Below are 19,997 nucleotides of genomic sequence, written 5' to 3' on the forward strand. Positions count from 1 at the left end.
CAGAGACCTGGGACTGAAGACTGGGTCCAGGTCAGGGGTCAGGACCCCTCAGAGACCTGGGACTGAAGACTGGGTCCAGGTCAGGGGGCAGGACCCCTTAGAGAGCTGGGACTGAAGACTGGGTCCAGGTCAGGGGGCAGGACCCCTCAGAGAGCTGGGACTGGAGACTGGGTCCAGGTCAGGGGTCAGGACCCCTCAGAGACCTGGGACTGAAGACTGGGTCCAGGTCAGGACCCCTTAGAGACCTGGGACTGGAGACTGGGTCCAGGTCAGGGGTCAGGACCCCCCAGAGACCTGGGACTGGAGACTGGGTCCAGGTCAGGGGTCAGGACCCCTCAGAGACCTGGGACTGAAGACTGGGTCCAGGTCAGGGGGCAGGACCCCTTAGAGAGCTGGGACTGAAGACTGGGTCCAGGTCAGGACCCCTCAGAGACCTGGGACTGAAGACTGGGTCCAGGTCAGGACCCCTCAGAGAGCTGGGACTGAAGACAGGGTCCAGGTCAGGGGTCAGGACCCCTCAGAGACCTGGGACTGAAGACTGGGTCCAGGTCAGGACCCCTCAGAGACCTGGGACTGAAGACTGGGTCCAGGTCAGGACCCCTCAGAGAGCTGGGACTGAAGACTGGGTCCAGGTCAGGGGGCAGGACCCCTCAGAGACCTGGGACTGGAGACTGGGTCCAGGTCAGGGGTCAGGACCCCTTAGAGAGCTGCTGGGACCCAAGGGGCTGGAGGGACATTCCAGGTGTGTTGCTAGGACAACCAACAGAAAGCTCTGGAGAAACATCTGCTCAGCTTGAAAGAGTTAAACTGAAGAAAGGGGAAGAACCATCGGCTGAACACACGAGAACCTTCAGTTGGATCCACTGAGTTGTTTATTACAATTATTAATTAATTGACAGAAGAATAGTCCTTTACATGTACACAATAAATACAAGGACTAAAATCGTAGAAGAAGCAGGCATTACAAATCATCAACAGGTGTGCACATATCTTTAATAACTGAACATGTTCTGCGGCCGTTTGCTTCCCAAGAGAACACAAGGAATCAAGATTCAGTTTGAAGTAATTTACAGAATGCAACATTATCCCATAGACCTCTTGGTTATATGAATAAAATATAAAATCTGCTTTAAAGCAGGTCGTAAATCAGGATTATGACCAAAATGATGATATCAGAGCCCTTAAACCAAAACTGGTGATGTCTGAAAAGTGAAAATAATCAAACATTCACCATCGATAGGTAATTTATATACATTTCAAATAATAAATGTGCTTATCTAACTATGGAAGATCTTAAAGTTTTGTGGTTTATCATGCTATACTAAAAGAGAGAGGGAGGGAAAGAAAAAGAGAGAGAGGGAGACACAGAGACATGTGACATGTTTATACGTGTGTGTGTGTGTGTGTTTATACGTGTGTGTGTGTGTTTATACGTGTGTGTGTGTGTGTGTGTGTGTGTGTGTGTGTGTGTGTGTGTGTGTGTGTGTGTGTGTTTATTCCGTATTTATGTGTATTCACCGGAGAGCGAGAGCGAGACAATAACTGACAGAGACAATGAGCCACCAGGGCCGTAACCCCCCTCACCCTCACCCCCCCTCAGCCCCACTGGCCGCCCATCAGCCTAACCCCTGAACCTCCCCCCCCCCCCATGCTCCCCCTCACGCACCCTTCATGTGCGTGTGTTTGCGTGTGTGTGTGTGTGTGTGTGTCTATAACCGACACAGAGACACTGAGCACCCCCCCCATACCCCAAACCCAGGGAGGAGGTCCTCCTGGGTGAAGGAGGAGCAGAAGGTGTGGATGTGTGTCAGTGTGTCTGAGGACCCTCCTCCACCTGGGGACACTGTGTAGAAGGACAGAGAGCCAGCAGGCCGGTCCAGATACACTCCTACTCTGGTGGAGCCAGCGGGGGGGAGAGGGAGGGCTGTCTTTATACCGTTGTACCGGGCAGAGTAACGACCATCAGAACAATGAAGACTCCAGGACTTGTTCCATCCAAGCCTGCTGTCACCACCCCCTCCTCTCCTTGTGATTCCTCTGTATGTCACTCCTATATCAACCACTCCTTCCCTCTCTACCTCCCAGTAACAGCGGCCAGTCAGAGCCTCTCTACCCAACACCTGGAGCTGGGAGTCAAATCTGTCTGGGTGATCCGGACACGACTGGTCCTCCCCAACCGCCGTCACCTTCCTGTTGTCCTCAGACAGAGAGAGGAGTCTGTTGGCCGTGTTGGGGTCCAGGGTGAGGTCACAGGCATCTGAGGGAGAACCAGACATGATGAGCTGCCCCGGGGGGGGGGGGTCATGTGATGTTATAGTTACACAATTGTTACATTAAGTTTCATTATAGCCCGGGACCGGGATCGGGGACAGGACATGATGAGTTGCTGAACCATTCCTCATCATCATCATCATCAGCTTTAGAAATATATTTGTGAACATTGGTGAGTGGCTGTCCCATGCAAACATTGAAGCCTAGAAAAATGTATAAACTAAATCCACTACCGTAATATTTACACGACATACACATATTATACATCAAAACGTTCAGCATGATGAGGTCATTGCTCTTATGGAATATTTAAGCCATAGTCATTATACCTTTAAAGATATTAGACTTTGAAAGGTTCCGATACACATCCATTGTAATCCACCTGTGTAAACAACAGACTGAACCAGCTGAGCTCACATACAGGCTGGAAACTAACTGTTGATACCATAGAACTGGTTCATACATACTATATATAGACATGTACACATACGTACACACACCTATAACAAACATACTAGACATAGATCAACACAGGGAAACATAGCTACACAAACGTATACACAAGTCCACATGTGAATGACCGGACGTCACCTCCTGCTGTGTGGATGGACTTTCCATCTCAATAGTGAATGTGTGATGTGATGAATCAAACAGACACTTACACTTCTTTAGAGCTGGTTTCAGCCTCCACACTCCACCGTGCTCCACACTGGGGGGGAAACAAAGTGAGAGCAGCATGTTGAAACATTCACCTTCATCATCTGCTGTCTCATCACGTTCTACACAACATGAGTGACAGCTGCCTCTTCAAACCACTTCATCTAGCAGCAGCTTGAATCCTTGAAGGAGACTTTGTCCCTGAGTGGTGAGCTGTCCTCTCCATACCTGAGAGTGTCCAGTCTCCAGCGTGGATCCTCCAGTCCAGCAGAGAGCAGCGCAGCTCCAGAGTCTCCTGGGTGATTGTAGCTCAGGTCCAGCTCTCTCAGATGGGAGGGGTTGGAGCTCAGAGCTGAGGCCAGAGAAGCACAGCCTTCCTGTGTGACCAGGCAGCCAGACAAGCTACACACACACACACACACACACACACACACACACACACACACACACACACACACACACACACACACACACACACACACACACACACACACACACACACACACACCATTTATTGTATCTGGTTGAGAGCAGTTTGTAATAAAGTAACCACATTTGGTGGGGAGATGACATCATCACAGACAGCAGAAGTTCCTTCACTTGGATGTGACAGGATCTAAAACAAATGCTCCTCATAACTCAATAACTCAATGAGATATTGTTCAGTTAGAGTTAGGAGAAGTCCGCTGTATTTGGTACGCTAAGACCGTTTCTTCACAGGTTCTAACATTGTGTAGAACCAGGGAGTGTTTTGTCAGCAGGGAAAAGAGCAACAGAAATGCATCAGGGAGGAGCAGCACTTACTGGAAGCTAGAATAACCAGTTTGAAGAAGAGGCTGACAACTGACCTGAGAGTTTCCAGTGTACAGTGTGGACTCCCCAGTCCAGCAGAGAGCAGCTTCACTCCTGAATCCTGCAGATCATTGGTACTCAGCTCCAGCTCTCTCAGACTAGAGGAGTTGGAGCTGAGAACTGAGGCCAGAGCTTCGCAGCATCTCTCTGACAGATAACAGCCATTGAGCCTTCACACGAAATAAACACAACCTGTTAGGAACTGTAATTAAATTATGGGAGAATTATAACCAGTTTTTTTAAATACATAATAAATAATATGGATAACCTGGATCTTAAAATATCAAGACAAAGATTTCACACAGATGTTAAATTATCAAGCAAAAATTATCATTATACTTCACTTTAAAATACAGTTTTATTAATAGGTTGTTATTAAACTTTATTTAACAACTCTAAACCGCACTTTACTGTCTGACTACATGATAAACAGAATAATAATGTTATACAATACACACATTATACCATCATCAACAAACTAAGAATATAATGTTTAACTAAACTGTCACGCCAACAAAAATATAAATATGTTGAGTAATTCTTATGAAAACAATGTATTTATGACCTAACCTTTCTGGATGTAAATCTGTTAAATGTGATCTGATATTGAACCTTTTGGTGTTATTCTGGGTGACCATTGGGTAAAACTGACCTGAGAGTGTCCAGTGTACAGTTGGGACTCTCAACAATCACCGTCCCGTACGCGGGAGACACTATCGTTATATTTTGTGTTCATGTTTGTTTTTATAATAAAAAAATTGCAAGCATATGGATCTATAACTATATCCACCTCAACAACAAGATGTAGCATTTCTATGATACAAAAGTCATTAATGTGGTCACCACAGGTACCGAGTTATCAGCTGAGTAAGATAACTGTTCTCTGATATGGATTGTGGTGTATCTGCACATTGATTACAACTGACCTGAGAGTTTCCAGTGTACAGTGTGGACTCCCCAGTCCAGCAGAGAGCAGCTTCACTCCTGAGTCCTGCAGATCATTGAAGCTCAGCTCCAGCTCTCTCAGTCTACAGGAGTCTGAGCTGAGAACTGAGGCCAGAGCTTCACAGCATCTCTCTGACAGATGACAGCCATTGAGCCTTCACACAAAATAAACACAACCTGTTAGGAACTGTAATTAAATTATGGGAGAATTATAACCATTTTTTTTAAATACATGAAATAACAAATAATATGAATAACCCGGATCTTAAAATTTTAAGACAAAGATTTCACACAGATGTTAAATTGTCAAGCAAAAATTATCCTTATACTTCACTTAAACATAGTTTTATTAATAGGTGGTTATTAAACTTTATTAAACAACTCTAAACCACACTTTACTGTCTGACTACATGATAATCAGAATAATAATGTTATACAATACACACATTATACCATCATTTACAAACTAAGAATATAATGTGTACCTAAACTGTCATGCCAACAAAAATATAAATATGTTGAATTATTCTTAAGAAAACAATGTATTTATGACCTAACCTTTCTGGATGTAAATTTGTTAAATGTGATCTGATATTGACCCTTTTGGTGTTATTCTGGGTGACCATTGGGTAAAACTGACCCGAGAGTGTCCAGTGTACAGTTCGGACTCTCAACTATCACGTCCCGTACGCGGGAGACACTATCGTTATATTTTGTGTTCATGTTTGTTTTTATAATTAAACTTTGCAAGCATATGGATCTAATCAATTCAATTCAATTTTATTTGTATAGCCCTTAATCACCATTACAGTCTCAAAGGGCTTAACAGGCAAAATATTAATAACTATATCCACCTCAACAACAAGATGTAGCATTTCTATGATGCCAAAGTCATTAACGTGGTCACCACAGGCACTGAGTTATCAGCTGAGTAATATAACTGCTCTCTGATATGGATTGTGGTGTATCTGCACATTGATTAAAACTGACCTGAGAGTTTCCAGTGTACAGTGTGGACTCCCCAGTCCAGCAGAGAGCAGCTTCACTCCCGAGTCCTGCAGATCATTGGTACTCAGGTCCAGCTCTCTCAGACTAGAGCTGGAGCTGAGAACTGAGGCCAGAGCTCCACAGCATCTCTCTGACAGACCACAGCCATTGAGCCTTCACACAAAATAAACATGTTAGGAACTGTAAAATAACCTAAACCTTTAAGTTATTCAATAATGAAGGAATTTAATTAGTTTAACAAAAAATACTAAATAATTAGGTGTATAAAAGTTCATTATATATTCAATGTGAAATGTTAAATAGTTCTTTAGTTGAGATTGAAAATGTTTTTAAAGGTGTGTATTAAACGATGTAATTCGCTTTGGATAAAAGCGTCTGCTAAATGCCCTAATTGTAAATTGTAAATGAAAACTACTTCTATGTTCTATTGTTCTGAATATTCTCTTATGTGTACTGTAGTACACGTTAATAGGACACCTACAGAGATGTTTTGTATATTATTCTATAACTTAAAGCTATACTGTACGATGTGAGAGAGCTAGCATGATTTGAAATTAGCTTCTCTTCGGAGTTCCGTTTAACTCCTCCCCCACCCTTCAGGACTCCCTGCCCCAACCCCTCGACACAGAGCCGTGCACGAGCGCTAATGCTGCTTACGGCTTACTTCAACGGCAACCATTGCGTCACTTTTCAGGCCATTCAACTCCCTCAGCTGTCGCCATCGCTGAAAAGCGAATCCAATATTTTTTTTTTGTTGCTGCCTTTTCATTTTCTGTCTTTCCTTTTCTTGCCTTTTTAAAAGGATGAACCGGGGCAAGTAACGGTGGCAGTGGTAACTTCTGTTTTTTTTCTTCCATCGTGTTAACGTTGTAGGCTCACTAGGTCTAGTCCACTGTCATGAACTACTATGATAACAACGCTTTCTTTGCCCTCCGTGAACGCGCTCAGGCCGGCTCAGGCTCGTACACAGAGGGGAGAGAACGCGCAGGCTTGTGATTGGTTCTTTAGATTCGGGTACAATGTCTCCGATTGGTAAGCATTTTAACAGGTTTATAGCAGATACAGAATTCGTTTTTTTTTCGCTTCTTTTTCATTGCCCATAAGTTATTTATTGCTGTCAGGATGTATAAACCAATTTCAACAACATATTAAAAAGTGCATATCACTGAAAATCGTACAATATGCCTTTAACTTAACTTTATTCTGTTGTGAGTAGAATAGTAAAACATGTTGTTATGAACTTACAGGGATCTTTTGCACATTATTTTAACCTTATATTCCAGTTATATTTATATTGTGTAGTGTGTATTGTAATACATGTTATTAGTGAACCTACAGAGATGTTTTAGAGGCTTTGACCACTGGCAGCAGCCTCAGAAGACCCTCCTCTGAAGCAGAGTATTTCTTCATGTCAAACACGTCCAGCTCCTCTTTTGATGTCAGTAGGATGAAGGCCAGAGCTGACAGTTGAGCAGGAGAGAGAGATTTTCTGGAGAGTCTTCCTGATGTCAGGTACTGTTCGATCTCCTTCACTAGAGAACGGTCGTTCAGCTGATTCAGACAGTGGAACAGGTTGATGCTTCTCTCTGGAGAGAGATCTCCATCTATTTTCTCCTTGATGTAAGACACTGTTTCTGTATTGGTCAGTGAGGTAGTTCCTGTCTGTCCCAGCAGACGTCGTAGGACAATCTGATTGGTCTCCAGAGAGAGGCCCAGGAGGAAGCGGAGGAACAAGTCCAGGTGTCCGTTCTCACTCTGTAAGGCCTTGTCCACAGCACTCTGGTAGAGGAGGAGGAGTTTATCTTCCCCAGAGGTGGGTGGTTCTTCTGAGAGCAGATTGACACCATCGTTGATGAAGGACAGAAAGACATAAAGGGCAGCCAGAAACTCCTGGAGGCTCAGATGGACAAAGCAGAACACCCTGGCCTGGTACAGCCCAAACTCCTCTTTAAAGATCTGAGTGAACACTCCTGAGTACACTGAGGCTGCTTTGATGTCGATGCCACAGTCTGCCAGGTCTTCCTCATAGAATATCAGGTTGCCTTTCTCCAGCTGGTTAAAAGCCAGTTTTCTCAGAGAAACAATGATCTCCCTGCTCTCTGAACTCCAGTCTGGATCGGTTTCAGCCCTCCCATGGTACTTCCTGTCCCCCTGTATGGACTGAACCCTCAGGAAGTGGCTGTACATCTGACTCACGGTCTTGGGCATCTCTTATCCTCTCTTGGATGTTTTTAAGATGTCCTCCAGAACAGTAGCAGTGATCCAACAGAAGACTGGGATGTGACACATGATGTGGAGGCTTCGTGATTTCTTGACGTGGGAGATGATTGTGTTGGCCAGTGCCTCGTCTCCGAATCTCTTCCTGAAGTACTCCTCCTTCTGAGGGTCGGTGAACCCCCTCACCTCTGTCACCCTGTCAACACACTCAGCAGGAATCTGATTGGCTGCCGCAGGGCATGTGGTTATCCAGATGCGAGCGGAGGGAAGCAGGTCGCCCCTGATGAGGTTTGTCAGCAGCACGTCCACCGAGGTGGACTCTGTGACATCAGTCCAGATCTGTTTTTTCTGGAAGTCCAGAAGAAGTCGACACTCATCCAGACCATCTAAGATGAAGACAACTCGGTACCGGTGGAATCTGCAGATTTCTGCTTCTTTGGTCTCAATAAAGAAGTGATGAACAAGTCCCACCAAGCTAAACTCTTTATTTTTCAGTAAATTCAGCCCTCTGAAAGTGAGGAGAAATGTGAAGTTTATGTCACGGTTGGCTTTGCCCTCAGCCCAGTCCAGAGTGAACTTTTGTGTTAAGACGGTTTTACCAATGCCGGCCACTCCAGTTGTCATTATTGTCCTGATTGGTTTATCTGGTTTATCTTGTCCAGGTAAGGGTTTAAAGATGTCCACACATCTGATTGGTATTTCCTTCATGGCTCGTTTCCTGGAAGCTGTTTCAATCAGTCTGACTTCATGTTCCTGGTTGACATCTCCACTGCCTCTCTCTGTGATGAAGATCTCTGTGTAGATCTCATTCAGAGGTCTTTGCTCTCGTTGTGTGATTCCCTCATCCAAACTCCACCACTTCTTCTTCAAACGAGACTTGAATTTAGTTTGGCACTCAACAGCAGCAGATTCTAAATGAGGAAGAAAAACAGAAGACATCAGTTAGTTGATGGTGACATCAGTGGAACCAGGTCAATATTTCCTGTTAAATTATCAACTTTATGATATTTATTGGCTTCATTACTTGTGGTCGGAGAAGCTGGTCGTGACAAGGACTGCACGGTACAGATTAGGGTTGGGCGATTGTCTACAAGCTTTCATCATCCGATTGCGCCCCCTAGAGATCGTCGATAGTCGATCATCTGATCGTCGTTAATATCCCCGTTTCATGTAACGCTGAATGCATCGACTCCTTTCTACTACTTTCAGTTGGTTTCATTGAAGCCGTCTGGTCAACTTGTAACTAATTCAATTTTCCACCGTTTACCTTGAGTCAAACCATTGAACAAATCTGTACACTTCAATCTTCAATAATATCAAAATGAAATTTTGATAGCTTTTATACTTTTTCAGAATCACAGTTTGAGTTTCTTAACGGCATAGTTTTCAGTTGCTCTTATTGATTTCCGTTGACGCCAGAGCGTGAGGACGTTCAGGCACACACACACACACACACACACACACACACACACACACACACACACACACACACACACACACACACACACGCGCGCAATAGCTCCGCCACATAGCCGCGTTTACACGGACACTTCTGATCGATTAGAAGTGGAAGAACAGCTCAATCGATATACATTTTTTTCATATATACACCTCAACTGGAATACAATTCTCTGATCGGAATAGAATTCCATGCGGAATAGAAGAGGTGGTGTAGTCCGCTATAATCGACATGTATACACTCATTCCGATTGGTTTGGGGTGGGTGCGGCTACTTTAGAACTTAGAGAGATGGCATCAGCAGCTGTAGTAGTTAGCAATTGGTCCGTCTGTACTATTGTGCACACCAAACTAGACCGCTGTCAAGGAAAGTGCATTTTATGCCTGATTCACGTTTTTCTTATCACTCTGCAAGTCGTCCGGTAACTTATCAAGCGTGTCCGGTTGCTAAGTGACGTCAACATCTTTGGCGGACTATTACTCTGCCGGTCAACACTACGAATGGTAATTCTAAAAAGACAAACCGTGTGAAGCTATTGTTTCGTTTTGACAAGGAGCCGTGTAATAAGCAGGATAATGTATAATATAATGTATCCCTTACATATATCATATAAGTCCAGACCAACATAAAGGTTGTGCGTGAGAGACACACGGAAGTATGCCCACCACTTTTGTAAATGCCATACATACAGTACATCCAGATTGCATGATAGGAATAGATCTATTCCGATTAGAAATTGAATTGGATCAGAAGTGTCCATGTGACCACGGCTTAGACACACACGCAATGGCTCCGCCATTGTCTTAAGACACACACACACACAAAGTTTTTCAAAGTGACATGCAGCTGAGGTTGATTTCATTTTGCCGTGCGAGCAGACCGGTAGGTATCGAGCCCCTCCCCTCTCCTCTCCTCCCCTCCTCCCCTCTCTCCTCTCCTCTCCTCCCCTCCTCCCCTCTCTCCTCTCCTCTCCCTCCTCTCTCTCCTCCCCTCCCCTCTCCTCCCCTCCTCTCCCCTCTCCTCTCCTCTCCTCTCTCCTCCCCTCAGCTCCTCTCCTCTCCTCTCCAGTCCTCTCCTCTCCTCTCCTCTCCTCTCCTCTCCTCTCCTCTCCTCCCCTCTACTCTCCACTCCTCTCCTCTCCTCCCCAAACCATTTAACATGATACCCCCACAATAACCATTCATATCTGGACCAGGGTTCCTGTTGTCCGGTAATTACCGGTCTTTGACCGTAAAAAAATGAGGAGGACCAAAAATTCTAAATGTCTCCGGTCATAATGACCGATTGGAAATAAGGCCCCGTCCACACGGAGCCGAAACGGGCGAAAACGATCCGGTTTCGTTTTAATGCGGAATATTGAAGGCGCTGGTTCTCCACAGAAAAAGTGGAGCGCATCAACCCTGCGCGCATACAGCATGCGCGCTGTATACAAACATTCAGTCACGAGGAGATTCAACCTTGTAAATTGAGCAGAAATACTTTTGAATGTGTTCATTTGAATTGTGTTTAGATATGCTGCACTGGTCATTTGTTTAGCCAATTCATGTAAAACAATGAGGGTTTTGATTGTAGCGTAGCCTGTGTGATAAAATAAATAAGTTGTTACATTTCGTGCACTCGCTCAAATTGATCGCTATAGACTACCGTAGGTTTATGACCTAAACGGCGGCAAGCTAATGAAAGCTGGCGGCAAGCTTTGTGGTGTACCGGTATTTAACAACCATGGCGAATCAAAATATGATCACACACTTCTTCTTCTTCTTTATATAGCCTGCCTAGTGCCTATCAATTTATTTAAGTGCAATTAACACAGACAATATCCGTCCGTTTTTCCCCCAATTTGACCTGTAAAATTTAACCTTCCCGGTCACATGACCGGGAAGGGGGGGGGTGAGGGAGGGGGATCATTGTTTTCTAGCGGAAACACTGATCTGGACTAAACCATTTAACCTGATACCCCCACAATAACCCTTCATATCTGGATCAAACCATTTGACCTGGTACCCCCACAATAACCCTTCATATCTGGACTAAACCATTTAACCTGATAACACCACATTAAGCCTACATACTGTATCTGGATCAAACCATTTAACCCCCAAGAGGAAAAATATCTCCACATTGAAGTTAAAAGTCAATTAGTCTGAAAATAACACATAAGAGTGTCATATTGTTTTTCTAAAATTACAATTTCTCTTGTTGTTAGGGCCAATTTATTCTTAGTTTTACTTTATTGAAAATGACCTCCCCCTGCTGGCACTTTTATGTTGGTTTGAGATGCCTCCTGGAACTCAATGTAGGTAGACAGGATGAGAGGCCTCCTGGAACTCAATGTAGGTAGACAGGATGTGAGGCCCGTTAGGGGACCGCATTAGGAAAACACCAGCCACAGTCGGGAGAAATGTTTTGACCACAAATACAAACTAGAATACGAACACGAATAAGAATTGCCGATGTGAATTACGTACAAAGATACACGCTGGAATATAACCTTTTCGTTTGCATTTACACTGAAACCCGCGTACACCTTGGAAAATATATTTTTTGTTATAGTTAGAAGGAAAGGAGATCCTATTTTCGTTGTAATTAGATTATGTTTGATTGAACTGGATCGTGTGTCTGAAATACCCCTTCGCCTGGGCTCGCGCGGCGTCTTGAAAGAAGGTAGGACAAGCTGCCGAAACACCTGTCTTCAAAGTAAGAGTCTCTTCTGCCCTTCAAAATAATAGTCTCCTCTGTCTTCAAAGTAAGAGTCTCTTACCGCCCCCCAGTGTGTCGGCCAGTTCCTCCTGGTTCATCTCCAGCTCTGTTTGATGCTGTACAGACTGAGCACTGGTAACCTTTGACCTCTCCTGGTGTCTGTGGAGAACACACACACACACACACACACACACACACACACACACACACACACACACACACACACACACACACACACACACACACACACACACACACACACACACACACACACACACACACACACACACACACACACATTTTTCCAGACAAAACATCAGTATCAGTAAGGTCTGATAACAACCAACTTGTCTCTTTTATCGTCTGTTTGAAACTCCTACCTCTTCTCTCTGGAGGGCCGTCCATCTTTAAAGTTATCAGGTATACCCATAGACCAGTCACTCTTCATAGAGACACAGCTGGGTCCAGGGGAGTCTGCTCTCTGCTGCTGAACTCTTCTAGAAAAACAAGAACCCGGATTTATGGACATTTGATAGAATCTGTATCTTTATTATGTCTGATAAATCCTCACCTCTTTTCAATAGACTGATTTCCGTCTTTAAAGTTATCAGGATGACCCATAGACCAGTCACTCTTCATGGAGACACAGCTGGGTCCAGGGGAGTCTGCTCTCTGCTGCCTCCTTCTGGAAGTTAGGATTTGTGGATATCGTTTCATTTGATCATTACTTGGTCCTCTGTACTTGGTCCCCTGCTTCTCATCATCTACATCCTCCCACTCGGTCAAATCCCCCGCCAACATGGCCTCCATTTTACAATTAGGGCATTTAGCAGACGCTTTTATCCAAAGCGACTTACATCGGTTGATACACACATTGACACACCGACGGCAGAGTCAACCATGCCAGGCGACAGCCAGCTCGTCAGGAGCAGTTAGGGTTAAGAGTCTCGCTCAGGGACTCATCAACACTCAGCTAGGAGGAGCTGGGGATCGAACTAGCAACCTTTAGGTTACAAGACAATTGCTCTACCTCCTGAGCTAAGCCGACCCATTTTCATGTCATGGCACCTTTAACACAAATAGGGTACAGATTAATAAAGTGCTGCATGAGACTCAGGTGGTCCTACCAACAAAAGTAGAACAATATAAACCCGGTGTGCAATGTGCATGATGTATACATACTGGTGAGCGAGGGTACCAGATCGACAGGTTTAACTTTCTTAGGAATACCTGAAGCCTCGCTTTGACTGTGAATATTTTTGTGCATTCATCAATAGAAGAATTGTTAAAAATGGTTTGTGATATAGAGAGGTCTGCACAAGGGATGCAGGCTAGCTCTCCTTGGAGTTTGAGTCCCCTCCAATGTCTCTGACGCTGCCCATGTTTGATTGACAGCAGTGTGTCCTATCCTTGATAAGGCTTGTTTGTGCTCTGTTTTGATGGTAGACATTAAACACATTATCAAGATCGTTCTCTGAAACAATATGCATCTGTTTGCATTAACGGCGGCAATTACGACGGGTGTGCGAGCTGAATTTAGGGTAGTTTGGGGGAATTCTCACTACTCCCATCTCAGCGTGGACACCATGATGGAGGCACGCATGGGCACACACTCTCTCACACATACACGCACGCACACACACGCACACACACAATCTATTATAATTCCCCTGACTTGTAAACATCAGTATCAGTAGTCTGATAACAACCAACTCGTCTCTTTTATCGTCTGTTTGAAACCCCTACCTCTCCTCTCTGGAGGGCCGTCCATCTTTAAAGTTATCAGGTAGATCCATAGACCAGTCACTCTTCATGGAGACACTGCTGGGTCCAGGTGAGTCTGCTCTCTGCTGCTGCTCTGGGCTTCAACACACACACAGCTTTTACTCAGACTAATGATGGAGTCATGATGTATCACTGCTGAGCTCTGGGATGGACAACAGTCACAGACAGAGAGATCCTCTTCTTACCTCTTAGCTTTCCTCCGGCGGCCATGTTCCCCAGACAGAGTGGTCTTAGAGGTAGGACCCCTCTCCTCTCTCTCCTCATCCATAGTAGACTGGAGACCTGGACACAAACACAACTCCTTGTTTCTACGTCCACTCAGTGTTTATTCTCTTCTTTTATATGAGCTGTGTATTTCCGGTCACAGGGGGCTGTTGTCTCTGTCTCTCTGGACAAGAGGCAGGGTGGTCTTTCCTAGACAAAGATTCATAGACCCTCTCATTCTCAGAAAGATGTGGAGATGCTGCCCAGAAGTGTCCAATACACTCTTTAATAACTATTCATCATTCCACACACAAGGTCTCAAAGGGCTTCAAAAGTGTCTGATAAGATCAAGTTCACCGTGCGGATATCATACCGACCGCTCCCTGTGCTGGTTAAACCACTCTGAAGGCAGGACCATATAAGGACTCCCTCATGTGGTATGACATCACAACCAGATCTGTGATGCAGGCTTGCAGAGAACAAGATCCAGTACAAGATGACGCTTAAACACCCTCACTAACCAAGATAGCCGTCTTGCTGTCTAGATAATATAATCATAATACCGCAATGCAAATATAATAACTGCTCATTCTGCCCCAAGTACCTTTAAAGTCACCCAAGTACATAAGGAGACACAAGAAGAAAAAGTCATTATTAACGTCAACCTGACGCTTCACTCCAGGCTGGAAGGTTCCGGGTTCGATCCCCAATGCCCACAGTGTAACACGTAGCATTCTGTACAGCAGGAATCTTAAAAAATGTCAATCTACTGATGAGATTCAAAGTTATTCATATTTATGATCTATCACGGATCAGAGTGGACTACAGTACCTTAGTCGTCTTCCTGCTGTGATGAAGTGAGCCACACCAAACCGTCTGACTCATAACAAAGAAACTATGAACCAACCAGTTGGACCAGTTCCCCCTCCCAGTTCAAACTCCTCCCAGACTGACATGCTAAGGCGGCTGATCCAAGAATAATAACTTTATTAAAATATGAACGATGAACAGAGAGCTGTAATGCGTAGAGGCTCAGAGAAAAACCTAGAGACACTTGATGGTTCAACCAGCATGTAGAGCCACTCAGTCACTGAGTCAGCTGCTTCTCCACAGATACACATTCTAACATAGACACCATGTTATCAATAAAGAGACTGATAACGTCATGAATAGAAGCACATCACGTAGAAAAGGCCTCCTCTGCTCTGTGTCTGCTGAACTCCTCCATGTACAATCCTCCTCCATCCTTTAAAGACATCACAACCTTGTTCATATGAACACTAGATCTGCATCAGTGTGAACGTATGAATCAGTAGAATCTATACAATAGATGGATGATTTCTCTTTTCAGTACAAGATGCTCAGAGTACAGAGTACTCAGTAAGGGTTAGCATGTTGTACTGGCATGTGATTCTATAACAGATTAGGTATTTAGTTGACTATTTCCTTTTTTTTTTTTAAACCAAAAACACATTGTTATGGTCCCATGAGTGTGATGTCAGCATCACACATGAATCCCTCGATGGCTCCTATTCATGTAGTCATCGGCCTTCATGTGGGTGAGGGTGAGGGTGTTTTGATTCGTTTGAACTCCTTGTCATGTCGCTGTGACATCATGTCTCCAGACAGAGCTGGATGTCTGTCAAGTGTACGTTTTTTAATTAAAATTAGGAAACCAATGTTGTTACATGTCATTCATTGTTCAGAGGCAGTCACTTACAGAAATATAATCAATGGATTATAATGTCATCAACATGGATCCTTTAAACATTTCTACCCGACTGCCGCTGTTAATGTTATATCATTAAAGGTTAAAAATGGTTTTGAGGAGAAAACAGAGAGTGAACAGTATAGTCTAGTGTCATCATTTACACTGTTTTTTTTTACAATTTACAATGGTTATGTTTCTATAATAGCAGGGTTATTTTCTTCCTTCACTTCTCTTCCGTGATTATGTGGTTGGGTTGGATTCTTGCTGCACCCTTTACAGGCAGGTATTCAACAATGCACACCTTTAGTCTCATCGAACCAGCACAGTTTACAACCATTGTAACCAGGGCTGTAGTGGTCAAATTAGAGGTGGGTAAACTATGAATTTTGTGATCAGACCGACCTCGACACAACGCGACACAACGCAACACAACGCAAAGTGTTGAGACTCTGTAAGGCTAGCCTGGCTTTATATTCCATTATGTTATCATTTAAAGTCATATTAAATCAATCAATGACAGTCAATGAATGTGTTTGTAGTTTATTCAAGTTATTCAAATTTCAACAGTAAAGAAAAGTATGTGTAGATTAAGAACTATCTATCTATGGCATGTGTGTATGTGTGTGTATTAGTATGCATGCTTTTCACAGTAGTGCCCAGAGGGCCTCCTTGTCCTCCACGTCAGGTCCTGCCTTGCAGGGGCGTGTTCTGGGGTTCATGGCTCCCCTGTGCTTCACCAGCCAGGACTTCACATACGTGTTGGATTTGAACTTTGTGAGTGGTGGGCCTGTAAACATCAGTATCAGTAGAGTCTGTTAACAATCAGTCACAGACAGAGATCCTCTTCTTACCTCTTAGCTTTGCTCTGGCGGCCATGTTCCCCAGACAGAGTGGTCTTAGAGGTAGGACCCCCGTCCTCTCTCTCCTCATCCATAGTAGACTGGAGACCTGGACACAAACACAACTCATCCATCACTTCATTTGCCTTCTGAACTTTAGCTGTTTATTGAGAGATCATTGTGACTGCGTCACACTAAAGCATTATGGACGTCATAGACCGTCAATATCAACCCCACAACATAACCACACTGCCCTCACTACAGTACAGATGTGTACAGCAGATGAGAACTGAGAGATGATAATTAAACACCTTGGAGACTGTCAAGTTATCTGGGTGATGTTTTCATTTGTGCTTGCCCAACTTGAAATGGCACTGTTAGACAGAGGACGCAGGACAGCTCAAATCCTTCTCCTTGATTTTATTGAACATGAATCGTTTAGAACATGAACAACAAACATTCCGTAGTGTGATTTTGATTCGGATTCGGATTAGGATTAGGATTGGGTTGAAAACCTATTGATAAAGACAAATTAAATCAAGTTAGTTCTCAAATAAATCAAAATGCCTAATCAAACATTTAAATCAAATCCAAATATCTGTTAGATATCATAAACAAATCCAAGTAAATCGGTTAGATTTCCTAAACAAATATATCTAATTACAATATCACTATGATAGCTAATATCACTGTGTTGTAAAATAACAATGGTCTTCCACACAAACATTTTCACCATGTGCGCCGCTGTCACACTAGCGGTAGTGATGGGCAAATTAAGCTTTTATGAAGCATCGAACCAGTTGAGCCAAATGTTTCGAAAATGGGTTCATTACTCGAAGCTTCAGTGACAGTGACCTCTGCTGGCGAAGTTCGAGGCTGCAGTGGATTCAACGTATCCCTGCTTTGAAAACGATTTGACGCACAAACACACAAACCCAAATACTTAATAGCATGATCTTTTCACGAATAAAGATTGATCTAAATACAGATGTCTAAATTGTTCTTAAAGGGATATGCCTAGCCTTCTGTCCAGATAGGCTAACTGATGTAGGCTAGGATATAATTGAAACAGCATGTAAAAACTTTCCACCCAGGAACGGGATTCGAACCCGGGTCCTCCACTCCACAGTCAGTGTGTTATCCCCTAGTCTATGGAGTCAGTTTCCTGCCATAATTCAAACCTGAAAAAAAAAGTTTCAAAGGCTTGTAAGTCTGGGTTTGAAAACTCAACACCTTGTAAAAAAGGTTTTGCAACACTGAAAAAAGAGATTATAACCTGAAAAAAAATAAAACTAAAATTCAAACATCTGTAAACATGATTTTGTGTTGTATTTTATCTTCTTCATCATTTTCACCAACACATTTTCAAAGGTCAAACAATTTCACCAGCGCATTTGCAGAGTTTCAAATCTGGCACTGTTCTAACAGTGTATTTCATTGTTGCCCGGTTTTGAAACCTTGTAAATGGGATTCTGCAAACAGGTGTTCATACATTGAGAAATACGTTTTGAAAGGTTGAATATTTAGTTTTAAAAACTTGTAAAGGTGTACGTTTACGACATTGCAACGTATTTTTTCAGAACTGACTTTTCAGCACTGACTTTTCAGAGATTTGACCACACAGGCGCAAGCTTTGAGTCACGTGAATATTGGCAGTGTTCTGACGCCACTCGTTTTTGAAACTCCTGAAAAACGTTCCTGGGGGCGGGACCCGGGACTCAAGCGAATTTCGCGGTTGATTTTGATTTCCATTTTCTGGAACCATGGCTGTGGCTGTGTCCCAATTCCTAGTTAAAAGGAATTGGGACACAGCCACAGCCATGGTTCCAGAAAATGGAAATCAAAATCAACCGCGAAAGTCGCTTGTTATTCGTGTCATCGGCAGAGCACTGTCAATCACGCACAGCCCGGTGAACGGCACATGTGATTGGAATGTACGTCAGCCGAGAGCAACCAATAGGTTTAGAGCTAAATGGTCCCGCCCCCAGGAACGTTTTTTTTTTAGATTCGACTGTCAGGAGTTTCAAAACGAGTGGCGTCAGAACACTGCCAATATTCACGTGACTCAAAGCTTGCGCCTGTGTGGTCAAATCTCTGAAAAGTCAGTGCTGAAAAGTCAGTTCTGAAAAAATACGTTGCAATGTCGTAAACGTACACCTTTACAAGTTTTTAAAACTAAATATTCAACCTTTCAAAACGTATTTCTCAATGTATGAACACCTGTTTGCAGAATCCCATTGACAAGGTTTCAAAACCGGGCAACAATGAAATACACTGTTAGAACAGTGCCAGATTTGAAACTCTGCAAATGTGTTGGTGAAAATTATGAAGAAGATAAAATAGAACACAAAATCATGTTTACAGATGTTTGAATTTGAGTTTTATTTTTTTTCAGGTTATAATCTCTTTTTTCAGTGTTGCAAACCCTTTTTTACAAGGTGTTGAGTTTTCAAACCCAGACTTACAAGCCTTTGAAACTGACTCCATACTAGTCTACTCTAATCGATACCTTACGTTGATCTATTACATACCGTACTATGCACAACTCCCGTAAACGATTGTAGCATCGATTGTGTTGTTTTTTTTCATTAAATAATTAGGCGGTGACCAGCTGGCTTCGGACAAGGTTAGTTGGGTGTGCTTGAGTAACTCTAGGGGGTGATTATGTGGGATGGGGTTAGACACTCAAAGATTTGTATTGAGGGAGGCTGCCTCATGGATTGAGTCGGTTTCTTTTTTTTTGCTCAAAGCTTCTCCACCGAGCCGCGGACCAGTCAAGTGATTCATTCAGGCAACGAACCAGTTGCTGCTTCGGACGTCACATGTCACGTGTTTTTTTTTGCTCTGAAGCAAGCTTCGAAGCAGTGCTTCTTGGGAGTTGGTTTGAAGCACGTATCGAAGCTTCAGTGTCACACTGCCATCACTAACTAGCGGCGCTGTCACGTTAAAATTGTACCGGGGGCGAAAATTGTACCGGCCTACGTCATCAGTTGTTTACATCTTGACAACCTGCCTGGCAACAGACGACGCGATCGTCTGTTGCCGGGCAGGTTGCAAAAAACATTCGGCTCATGTTTCCAAAAGACGAAATAACATAATACAGATAACGGATCGCTAGATAACACTTGTTTTTACTTTATATTCGTATTGTATTTAATTGTTTAATCGAATAGCAACAGACGACGCGATTGTCTGTTGCCGGGAAACGGGCGATCGCGTCAAATGACGTAGGACGCGAATGTTCAAGAACCTTCCTACGTCATTTGACGCGATCGCCCGTTTCCCGGCAACAGACGATCGCGTCTGGTGCTTTCATCGTCCGTCGCCTAATAAAATGTAATTGGTAACA

At 43.7% G+C, this 19,997-nt stretch overlaps 2 protein-coding genes and 1 long non-coding RNA gene across 4 annotated transcripts in view; 1 reads left to right on the top strand and 2 right to left on the bottom strand.

Annotated features, from left to right (window-relative positions):
• Positions 1–17,295, bottom strand: part of LOC132456510 (NACHT, LRR and PYD domains-containing protein 12-like) — a 171,830-nt gene extending 154,535 nt beyond the window's left edge. Inside the window, exons 1-6 of one of the 2 annotated variants that reach the window (XM_060050883.1) lie at positions 14,930–15,501; positions 14,080–14,176; positions 13,856–13,972; positions 12,681–12,794; positions 12,490–12,606; positions 12,171–12,268 (exon numbers count right to left, since the gene is read on the bottom strand). In XM_060050883.1, the coding sequence (XP_059906866.1) occupies positions 12,171–12,268; positions 12,490–12,606; positions 12,681–12,794; positions 13,856–13,972; positions 14,080–14,162 (529 nt within the window). In that variant the 5' untranslated portion in view covers positions 14,163–14,176; positions 14,930–15,501. Of the gene's footprint in view, positions 1–12,170; positions 12,269–12,489; positions 12,607–12,680; positions 12,795–13,855; positions 13,973–14,079; positions 14,177–14,929; positions 15,502–16,660 lie in introns of those variants that run through there. The other variant, XM_060050884.1, reaches the window with a different exon arrangement.
• The window catches only part of LOC132456517 (uncharacterized), a 77,940-nt gene extending 59,978 nt beyond the window's left edge, over positions 1–17,962 (top strand). The window contains exon 2 of the long non-coding RNA XR_009525507.1: positions 17,411–17,962. This is a non-coding gene — a long non-coding RNA (uncharacterized LOC132456517). The remainder of the gene's footprint in view (positions 1–17,410) is intronic.
• LOC132456513 (stonustoxin subunit beta-like) lies at positions 972–3,150 on the bottom strand. Its single transcript, XM_060050888.1, has 2 exons — positions 2,934–3,150; positions 972–2,257 (listed from the first exon to the last, which is right to left on the bottom strand). Exons 1-2 carry the CDS (start codon positions 3,007–3,009, stop codon positions 1,710–1,712), a joined length of 624 nt encoding a protein of 207 aa, XP_059906871.1. The 5' UTR covers positions 3,010–3,150; the 3' UTR covers positions 972–1,709.
• Positions 17,963–19,997: the final 2,035 nt, after the last annotated feature.

The sequence above is a fragment of the Gadus macrocephalus genome, chromosome 4 (genome assembly GCF_031168955.1).
Source record: "Gadus macrocephalus chromosome 4, ASM3116895v1".
NCBI classification, from domain to species: Eukaryota; Metazoa; Chordata; class Actinopteri; order Gadiformes; family Gadidae; genus Gadus; species Gadus macrocephalus.

Bases quoted from the DNA above. Each gene is read 5' to 3' on its own strand.
- LOC132456513 (XM_060050888.1), bottom strand. From the start codon at position 3,009: ATGCTGCTCTCACTTTGTTTCCCCCCCAGTGTGGAGCACGGTGGAGTG. The intron at 2,258-2,933 runs GTAAGTGTCTGT...GTTCTCCCTCAG, and splicing joins GAAACCAGCTCTAAAGAAGT to ATGCCTGTGACCTCACCCTG.